This window comes from Cantharellus anzutake, assembly GCF_015039405.1.
Source record: "Cantharellus anzutake strain C23 chromosome Unknown EI90scaffold_158, whole genome shotgun sequence".
Taxonomy (NCBI): domain Eukaryota; kingdom Fungi; phylum Basidiomycota; class Agaricomycetes; order Cantharellales; family Hydnaceae; genus Cantharellus; species Cantharellus anzutake.
The window spans coordinates 114,434-124,559 of NW_024067108.1; the positions used below are offsets into that span (position 1 = coordinate 114,434).

The 10,126-nt window shown below is 48.8% G+C and overlaps 4 protein-coding genes across 4 annotated transcripts; 2 read left to right on the forward strand and 2 right to left on the reverse strand.

Annotated features, from left to right (window-relative positions):
* Nucleotides 1–950: 950 nt before the first annotated feature.
* EI90DRAFT_480570 (uncharacterized protein) lies at nucleotides 951–1,868 on the reverse strand. The gene is made up of 2 exons (XM_039067678.1): nucleotides 1,517–1,868; nucleotides 951–1,454 (listed from the first exon to the last, which is right to left on the reverse strand). The coding sequence occupies exons 1-2, from the start codon at nucleotides 1,746–1,748 to the stop codon at nucleotides 1,210–1,212; spliced, it is 477 nt and encodes a 158-aa protein (XP_038908475.1). The 5' UTR covers nucleotides 1,749–1,868; the 3' UTR covers nucleotides 951–1,209.
* Nucleotides 1,869–2,644: 776 nt separating this feature from the next.
* EI90DRAFT_3091110 (uncharacterized protein) lies at nucleotides 2,645–3,629 on the reverse strand. The gene is made up of 4 exons (XM_039062369.1): nucleotides 3,442–3,629; nucleotides 3,288–3,375; nucleotides 3,171–3,255; nucleotides 2,645–3,104 (listed from the first exon to the last, which is right to left on the reverse strand). The coding sequence occupies exons 1-4, from the start codon at nucleotides 3,469–3,471 to the stop codon at nucleotides 2,942–2,944; spliced, it is 366 nt and encodes a 121-aa protein (XP_038908476.1). The 5' UTR covers nucleotides 3,472–3,629; the 3' UTR covers nucleotides 2,645–2,941.
* Nucleotides 3,630–7,317: 3,688 nt separating this feature from the next.
* On the forward strand, nucleotides 7,318–8,170 carry EI90DRAFT_3091121 (uncharacterized protein; the record flags this gene model as incomplete). Its single annotated transcript, XM_039062370.1, has 3 exons — nucleotides 7,318–7,489; nucleotides 7,634–7,703; nucleotides 7,725–8,170. The coding sequence occupies 3 exons, from the start codon at nucleotides 7,318–7,320 to the stop codon at nucleotides 7,984–7,986; spliced, it is 504 nt and encodes a 167-aa protein (XP_038908477.1). The 3' UTR covers nucleotides 7,987–8,170.
* A 77-nt stretch (nucleotides 8,171–8,247) lies between these two features.
* EI90DRAFT_480581 (uncharacterized protein) lies at nucleotides 8,248–9,537 on the forward strand. The gene is made up of 2 exons (XM_039067679.1): nucleotides 8,248–8,800; nucleotides 8,935–9,537. Exons 1-2 carry the CDS (start codon nucleotides 8,373–8,375, stop codon nucleotides 9,386–9,388), a joined length of 882 nt encoding a protein of 293 aa, XP_038908478.1. The 5' UTR covers nucleotides 8,248–8,372; the 3' UTR covers nucleotides 9,389–9,537.
* Nucleotides 9,538–10,126: the final 589 nt, after the last annotated feature.

A 10,126-nucleotide genomic window follows, 5' to 3' on the forward strand; every position in this document is an offset into this window, starting at 1 on the left:
GGATATCATTCTCTGTGCCAGTCGAGTGTATTAGCGCAAGGGTATGTGTGTCTAGATCATCATTTGGTCAATACGCGGCCATATACATGCACATATGCCGCTTAATTGGTCGCTTTACTGCATGAGCACCGCTCGGCCGTCAAGTATTTACTCTACGTCTTGAACTACATATATAACGTGCATGCAAAACTAATTAATTACCATCATAACACTCGTAACACTCGTAACACTCGTAACACCCGTAGTCAAGCCTTGTGGCTGCTAGCGTATATAACACTAGCACCCACATCATCCAGCAGCCGCGAAAGTTGCGCCGATGCACCCCCCATGACCGGCTAGTGCCATGATAGCTAACCGACCGGTCCCGATCGGCTAGGGTGCTCACAAAGCGAAAAACTGAAAAATATTGCGGCTGCCGCCATCTCTTCTTATCCCATTCTGATGCACAATACCTACACAACGTTAGTAACTCATATAGGCACGTGTACGGTACCGGTTTGGGTTCCGAAAAGTAGAATGATGACGAGCAGTAGTGTGACTGGACCCGTTGTTGATTTGGGACAATTCGCGCGTCGAGAATTATATATAGCGCACGAATTCACATCAATGGAAATTAACTTCGGACACACCAACTGATCCACGACAGGGTCAAGTTTTTGCGGTCTTCTGGCCGACCGCGCGCGTAGATGGCATGGGTAGGCGGCGCGGATGTACCATTGGAAAAATATGAAACAGACTGTCAGTTCAACCAGTTCAACATTGCGGGGCTAAATTTCACCCGGAGTTACGCGAAGCAGCATGCAAGAGTTTCATCATCATCCATTCTCCTTGGAGCGATATTTTTTTTTTTCTGTTCGTTCCGAACACCGCTGTTTTACGCAATCCTTTACGCCGCATAACCGTACCGGAACCGAACCGAACCGAATTACGGAATTCTCATCACGGAGATCAGGAATTTTATTTTTACATAGTGGGGATCCACTATTTCATACGAGCGGATCATTTTGCCTGACGTGATATACATAACCGGTGATGTGGGGTTGCCTGTCATCGTCGACTCGGTGCCGCCCTGTCATGACGAACAATTTATTATGTACGTGCAACGTTCAACGGCAAATAAGCGCGCGCGCGACCCTGGTAGACAAGGGAGAAGGGGATAGGCGCAAATTCCCCGCTACGGGAACAGTGTACCCGGACTGGGGCGAGTGGTCAAGATTGAACGTGTACGGTGGATTTTGACCGAATCCAAGAAGTCAAACGTCCTAGTGCCCTGAATTCTGCCCTGATCCGTGCTTGGTTTGTCACAGGAACTGTACAATTGTCATGGGTTCCATATTCTGAATCCACTAGTTCTCGGGACCGAGGGGCACCCCTTGGCACATCAGCGGCGCCTTGCGGATGTCGTTCTCGAATAAGATTTAACAGCAGGATGTCAGCATCAACAGTAATTACTCCTGCTGACAGTCATTAATCATCTAGTGACATGAGTTCGTTGGTTTGATGATTTTAACAGCACCTTTTCTGAGATTTGTAAGGGAAAAAAAAAAAACTATGAAGTTGTGCAGGATTGCCATTGGTTCGGCCACCGCCGGCCGCAAGATCAGGCAACTGATGGTGATATTGTACCATGCGAAAAACTGTCGTGTTGCCGGTAACCTGATGTTGTGAGATAGCATCGAGTTTAATGATGAGTAATGGGAATGCTCCCATTTGATGTCAGAGGCGACGTTTTCGCCTTGGTCAGCCATACACACACACACACCGAAGTTGATGATGTGGAAAGTATAGCTGTGGTTCTCTCATCACATACATCATGAAGCGGGGGCGAGAGGCGAACCTTGTCAACTTTATGATAGATGATGAGGCATTCATAGCCCTCCGTAAACAAGTCTGACCTCCGAAGTAGCGCCGTGGGTTCAGTCAGTTCCTCAAAACCAATTCCACCCGCCGACTCGGAAGATGAAGGGGAAATCACTTTAGGCAGATGTGGGGGCGTCAGGATATGTTCGCCTTGCCCATCTGAGCCACGGAAGTGATCCTCCTCTTCCTCACTGGTACTTTCAGGCGTGTTTGGACAGAAGAGGGGTCCAAATCCACTTGAAGAGATCTTCTCTTTTCCACGCTGAAACAGGGCTCTGCGATAAAGCTCCAGATCAATACCGTCGGGAGTTTTTGTGCTGCTCTCTTATGTATTATCCCAAACATGCAGCTGTCCCGGTCCGTTACATACACCGGCCGAAGCGACCATCAGTACATGGTTGGGGAATGACAGGTGGGTGTCGCGAGGCATTGAGGAGTCCTCGGAGTATATGTCAGGGGTATGTGGCTTGCGGGGGTCCTTTTTCCCTGGTTGGCGAAAGTCTTATGTCTTTGTCGCAATGTATGCGGCAATTGCAGCTGGTTGATGAGCGTTCACTGTTGCAGTTTGAGCCCTTTGGTCGGCGGTCGTTTGGGTGGTCGATTGTCACCTGTGGTCGAGGGATACACGTACTATGTAGTTCTCACAGTCAAGCAGTGGAATAGGGTGGCTGTGTGTTCCTTCCCTGAATTAATTTTCTCTTGCCTCGAGGGCAGGCTGGACAATGTTGCGGGCAGACCTCCCAGGCTTCAGAACGCATGCCGTTGAACGTCAAATACATCCGACCAAGAAAACCCGTTATGCCTCAACTAGCGGGGTTCAAAGGATTTTGGTCGACATCACTTAGTAGTAGGCACTCATCCGCGGTTAACCATCTTGATTTTTCCGCCTCGCCGTGAATTCCCTTAACGTACTATGCTACCCTAGCCCCACACCGAACGGTCTAAATGTATCAATACTTCAGTGTTCGATTTGGCGCTTGAGAAGACAAGACAAGAACGGCAGGCGGGCCGGCGCGTACGTGGCAGGCGTTGTAGTTTTCTTGTGGTCTGATCCTTCGTGTTTGTTGCTGAATGCCACGATCTACAATGTAGTCGTTTCGATCTGAGAGTACGTCACACACGCTTGATCTGAGTTCTGGAGCTTTTGATCCCCTGCTTTGAGTCGCGCCACTGGTGGTACTGTACACTCTGAACCGAATAGGAACATGCATGTTACTTGCACTTGCACTGATTCAGCGGGACTTCTGTGGTGGAAATAGATATGCCCATCGCCGCATCTGCATCCTACGCATCGTCCAGTTTATACCAACCCTAGAAGTATCGAAACTTGGCGTCCGCGGTGGTGCATACGGCATACAACTTGTGTGGCGTTCAATGTCGACTTGAACCTGCCGACTAGTTTGATGAACAGGCAGTTGTCGCAGTACTCTCTAGGTTTTGCACGTCATTTGAATCGAGTTTCAAGAGTGCGTAATTGCGTTGTTTCATGATAGCGTCTCCGCTGATCAACACCATCTAATGGCAAGGCCGATTAGTCTTAGCTCTCAGTACGTCCGCTACATGCAGTTGCCAATCTCTTACATATTGTACAAGTACCAGCACCATGTTCATTAGCGGCTGACTTTTGCGCATAAGGCCTAAGAATTGATCAGAAGGGAAAGTACTATGGAAAGACGGTGTTCCTGCCCGAGGACTAGTGAGAGGTGGTGGATTGTGGAGAGGGTGTGGAGGGGCGGAATTCGGTTTGAGAAGTACGTATGAACCCTCTGAATTCAAATGGCTTTCCATCAAGCGAGAATGTGAAAAATAGGGTGCACAACTTGCCCAAAAAGATACTTAGATGTGCGCCACTTTTGTGTTCGAATATTCGTGCCGCTGTGTTGGATGTACCATGCTGACGTGCTAACGTACGCCGACATGCCGATACCCGATGCCGATACCCGATGCCGATGCCTGATGGCGCTTGCGCGGAGTTCGATCTATGGAATGGAGGGGATGGCACTGCGCACTCCGAGTACTTGCAAATATCCGATTATATGTATTGCGTCATTATAGCTGGTGCTTTTGGGCGGTAAAGTGTTTGGCCGAGGGGGCCCGTGCCCTGGACTTTAGCTTGGGTTCCTCAAATGACTTTCAGGGGGGATGCATTAATAGAGTTTATTTGACGATGTACATGCATCCAAGTGGCTGCTTTAGAATTAGCGAGTGGCTTGACCCCGTCAGTCGTCGAGATGCGCGCAGTGCAAAGAGCGGCTTTCGGTTGGCTACTATAGCTTACGTATATGGAGTTCGGGGTAACCGAGGGGGTACAATGCATGTGCATCAGACCGACGGACACCGGCCGATCGATCCAATATCCAACGTATAGATTTTCAACTGGTTTTACATGCGTAAGATGATCATCGTACGACTTGACGGACATGCATAGCCCACTTTTTTCCAGCGCACCCCCCCCCTAAATGCTTGGACAGGGGATCATTGTGTGTAATGACTGCTATATAGTGATTAGCGCTCATGATCGAGGACCAATGGCCCGTCGAGCGAGGACGATTTATGGGAGATTTGTAATTTAATTAGACATGTCGACGCATTTGTATTGCACTGCTGTGCAACTTGAGACAGTTTACAGGAGAGCCAGGTGAGCTCCATGACCTGCGCTATATACAAATGTAACACCACACTCGCGTCCGCGAATAATATTTTTGGAGTACTCCTGAAAATTTTTACGTGTGTAGATACGTGAATCAAAACGAACTCATCATTGGGCTGATCTGAGTGCACCCTTGAAGTGAGCGGGCCCAACATTCAAATGGTTCCGCCCGCCAGACGAGATGCAATGCATAATTGAGTTGACGTTGACGAAAGCAGTCAAAGGTTATTCTTAAATTGGTATAGTACCCGGCGTCCTCACCCATCATGATCCGGGGCTGACTTGCATTAATCATTAATTGCCTATAGCTAGATGGTCCCCAGGGAGGCTACTTCAATGTACGAGCATAATCATACGGATTTTTCTTCCAGGGCACACATTGACGGTGTGCTCTCAGAGCTAGTAATTATAAGATTGGCCCCAAAGATAAAACATTCATGCAGAAGGATCGTTATATGAGTTGTTACGCATTCCATAGTAGAATGAGTCCGGCTTGGCACGAGCATTTCTCACCATTGTGGGTTTATGTACGTGTACTATTCGATCTTATGGGCGCATATGAGCCAGAATTTTATCTTATTATTATAGACTGTGGGGTTGGGAGCGTACATGTCGATCATCCGTTCACGAGTTGTGTAATGAGGGCTATGTTACTAGCATATGCAACGCCGGCACCGCGTGGGCATTGGGGACATATAGTTGCTGGCCGGGATGAGTACTGGATATGTATGCATGTGAATCCTAATTCATTAATGTCAGTTCACATTGGGCGTTATGTCTGTGTATGATAGATGCAAGACACGAGGTGCCTAGTGTGTACTGAGACGCGAGTGCCGGTACGTGCTATCATCAGACCAGCGCGTTGGGAGGAACATTGATATGTGTCGTGCGCATGGTAGCGGTATGAGATGATCCTTAAAGGAAGTGATTGGAATTGGGTGGAAAAGAACGGCATAGAATGTAATCATCCACTCACTTTATTGAGGGATGCGTTGATTGATCAATATTTATCAGACGGTAGTATTGAATGATGCTTGGGAAGGGACGTGAGGACAGTGATGGATTACTCGGCTGAAGCTTGGCGTGAAAGATTTGATGGTATTGCATCACATCAGTTTTTGCAGTTGACTAACTTGACCAGATGTGGAGGCCGGGACATGCATGGCAACGATACGAATGAGTAAAATAGGAACTTGATAGTGTGGCCAGTACGGTGCGGCGCGCGAGAAAGTGAAAGGCCGGAGGGAACCAAGGGGGGAATACTGAACCATTCTTGGCGGATGGTGTTGGGAGAGAAGGGTTGATGGGTCAGCGCGGCCATTGGTTAGACGGGCCCGGGTGGTGAGTAGCGTGAGACAGGCAGATGACGATGACCATCTGGAGGGAGATGAGTGCGAGCGGGAGCGGGAGCGGGAGCGGCGGCTAGCTACATCACAAACACGGAGATGAAGGAAGTCTAGATCTCGCTGCTGGCGGTTAATTGGAATGATCAAAAAAAGTGGGTTCGATTCGAGGAGGGCGATTCAATAAAATCGGATCCTTGGTTGAAATGGAAACGAGTCAAGTGATTAGGTGATTGCTGCCTAAGCTCCTCCGTGGGCATCGCTCATGGCCATATGAACTGTTCCCTGGATGGCCTTGGATGATTGCGGGTAAAAGCCGAGGTGATGATGAACGATGAGCGAGCAAAAGGAAAAAGCAGTGCCATGGAAGTGGAAGAATATTGTTCGAGTTGTGTTGTCGTCAGTATGACTACAATCCCACTCAATTCAGTTGTCACCAACACGACCTTCTCCGGATCGAGGCAACGACGAGAATGATCCAGGTGCTATGGACAGTTGCACTTCCACCCCCAGCCTTTCTGATTGGTCGGATGGGTGGTTGCTTTCAAGAGCCAATATTCATCATAAGAAGATCGAAGAAGGAAGCCAACGAAGTTCTCCGGTGAACGGATATGTAGTTGCAGTGCAGGTTAGTCATCGTAGACGGAATCGTTGTAACCAATGATGGGAGGATATGTTACTCGGTTGGGAGACTTGCCCTCTCCCGCCCGTACTACGTACTTGATGGAGGGGAGCACCAACTAGCTGTGGGGCGATGGTCAGCCCCTCCTCCTTCGCGGATGCGATGCCAGAAAGTAAAATCAAATTCTTATTCCGTAATCATTGTTCAACGGGGCAAACCCCTGCAACTCAATAACAAAATAATTAAATCATTCATTTAATATTTCCAATTGATTCTTCAATTATTCTTCCGTACCCCAACTGAATTATTTAGCAAGGACCCATTCAAGTTTTTTTGAGTAACAATGAGTCACTCATTGTCACGGGGGAAATTATAAAGAGTGACGAATGGAGTTCACTTTTCACCCTCTCTCTCCCTTGCCTCCCCCGACGCTGCCTCAATCTATCAACTTTAACTCATAATTAGCTCTCTCGATCTACCTCGCGTTCTCCTTCCCCCTTTTCTCATCCATCTCTCATGTCCTCAGGTGTGTTCCGCTCTTATCGTTCTCTCATCTTTCATCCACACTCCAACCCACTCAATACTAAGACTAACTTTTCCCCAATCTCTATCCTTCTTCCTTCCTCACATCAGCATATGCGCATACAATGCCCCCAACACAAGCTCCTCCTTCAGCTCCTTCCTCTGTCACAAGTTCGCCCGACCTGCCAAGGGCCACTCTTTCTCGCTCTCATCCTTCCCATTCTGCTTCTTCTACCTCATCCGCATCATCAACAGCAAGACGATCAAGAAACGTGACACCTCCCACACCTTCTTCTCCTTCCTCATTCAACAGATCGAGCATGGCTATCTCCTCCATCCTCTCAAGCTCTCAACCCCACCGCGATGGCCGCGTCAAGGATCGAGAACGTGAAAGGGACCGTGAACGAGACTGGGAACAAGTTCGTAATGAGCGCGAACGAACAAGTGAAAGATTCATTGGGACACCAACGACTGCGGAACATGATCGTATTGGTAAGTCAACTTTTGATATTCGAAAGTCAACTACCCCCCTTGCAAATCCGGCCTATGTTGCTCCCGCTTTTTCTATTTGACACCTCTGCATTCATTGGTTCGGCTACGGCCTGTGAGATGCGCGCGTATCATTCAGATCGAGAGCCCATTCTTTTCCCCCACTATTTGCCATTTCAACTTCAACTCGCGCTTTCAATCTCTGGGAACCCCGGAGGTCCACGCGCACGGGCGCTAGTTTGTCAGAGTATAGTTATTTAATTTATCTCCCTTTCGAGAACATTCTTGCGATGCTTACGCTCGACGTTCGGATCGGCAAAGCCCCCCCACCCCAAATGGCTTCTCGTCCTTTCCCACCTCCTTTTTTCTGTGTCCTCAAATTCATCACTTCTTGCAATGCTTTCTCTCTCGATTCATATCACGCATTCACCCTCATTTTTCCAAACCCCCCCCTCTTCTTTGACCACGCCCCTCCCTTCTTACTCACGCTTGTTGACTAATCTCATTGCTTTATCTATCCCGGCCTTCATTGGGCTAACTCAATTCTTCATTTTCATCTCGCTTAGATGCACCAAAAAAGCGAAGGCTTGCAACGGCAGCTGATTCGCCTCCATCCCATACCACTCACAGTTCATCTCATTTTCATCACCTTTCTCCGAGTCCCCCTCTCTCACACCCGCCCCTCAATGTCAATGTCAACGTCAGCTCACCTTCCTCCTTTCCACCTCCTCTTCCATCCGGGAATTCCAGTGCGACTCCCACGAGCGCAACTTCAACCCCGTTGACTGGCACGACGCTGGCCGGAAGTCCGACAGGAACCATACCGCCGAAGCGCAAACAATGGAAAGCGCCCACTGGTCACCGGAGGGGAATTACCGTTAGTGAGATGCTTCCACTTGAAGCTCCGACGCAGGCGCGCCGATCCTCCATTTCGAGGGCTCCATGGCAACAGCCGGCACAAACACAACAACAACAACCACCCTATGTTGTGACATCGTCTGCTTCGAGCATGTCGCCAGAAGCTGAAAGCCGTTCACCTGTGTCTGCGTCGTCCCCTCCAATGGCGCTGTCTTTGACCTCTATCAGTGCATCACCTTCCACTGCCGTTGCTCCTGAAGCGAATCCTACGGCAAGTACAACAACAAACACGCCCCCAGCGGAAATCCCATTGGATCAACTGGATCCCATTGCTCTTAAGAGAAGACAGAATACTGTGGCGGCCCGACGATCAAGGCAGAGGAAGTTGGAACATGTGAGAGCGTTGGAAGCGGAGGTAGTAGCGCTGAGAGGGGAGAGGGATGCATTGAGAGAGAGGTGTGGTGTGCTTGAAGAACGCGTTGGGTTTTTGAGAGGGATGGTGGTGGGAGGGCAAGGCGGAATGGGCGGTGGTGGGATAGGTGGGATGGGTGTCGGGATGGGTGGACAGGGGATGGGAATGCCGGGGGGAGGTGTGGGTCAGGGCCCGAGTCAAGGGCCCGAGTCAGAGAAATTTGGGTGGCTTGGGGGAGATGTGACTCACGAACGTCGTTGAGACATGAATCATCGTTTCGCCGCTCACTTTTACGTGAGTTGTTTGTGCTCGGGGTTTCTCTTTGTCCGCTTCTTACTCCTTCTCTCTTTCTCGCTTTCTTTTCCATGGTCTTTGTGGCACTTGCGTTTTCAACAGGACCTTTTCTTTTGAATTTTTTTTTCCATTACTCTTTTGGTTACGATACGGCTCATTCGGCGTCCTTCGCGAGTCTTTTTGTGATACCAAGCTCTTTGTTTTCATTTTCATTATTCCATTCACTTTCTTTTCTTTCCTTTTCTTTTCTCCCCTTTCCCCCGCTTTTTTTGCCGTCGTGGTCATCATACCGCACAATCCTAGCTTCAATCCTGACTGCTTTCGCCGCTGTTCCTTGATAGTCTCTTTGTCCTCCCAGGTTGCCAGTGCCCCTTGTTCTCTACCGATCGAAGTATATCTTTCACACATACCCTCTTCGTTTTTTTTTGGCCCCTTTGGCGTTCTTGATCAACAAAACGCAAAATTAGAAAGCGAACAAAAAATGGTATAATAAATAATATACATATTTCGGATTGGAGAATAGTTGGGGCGTGGATGACGGGTCGGGTCTTGGATGGAATATGATCCCCCCAAGTCGAAAACCGGTTTGCCTTATTTCGTTCGTTGGCTCTCGGAACCACACACATGGTTCTGAACTATGAGACTCCTTGGCGCTTTGACGAGCGCCAGCCTATAGTTTTTATCCGGAACAACGAGTTATGAGACTCCACAAGCGCTGCGCAGCACATTCGCGGATGAACCGATTGCGAAGCCGTTGGTGCCGCCCGGGGTAATTGATGCAAAGATTCATTAAGGCTATATATACAGCCATAGTACATATGTGCATGTTCCAGACAGCTTCCACGAGTCGGCCCAGAATATAACTATCAGTGTTGACCGATTATATTGGATGGATGGAGCTAGTGTGTACTGTAAGTACGCGTTTTGCGCAGCAGTTCTAGTTTGCATGCATCACGCCGAACAAGTTGATTGCGTGTGCATTGTAAGCAAGTGCTCGTCAAGCTGAATCATGCATGATCGAGGATCCGATGAGAATGTTCATGAGCATGAGTCAGCTGCGCTTAGGCATAATATCA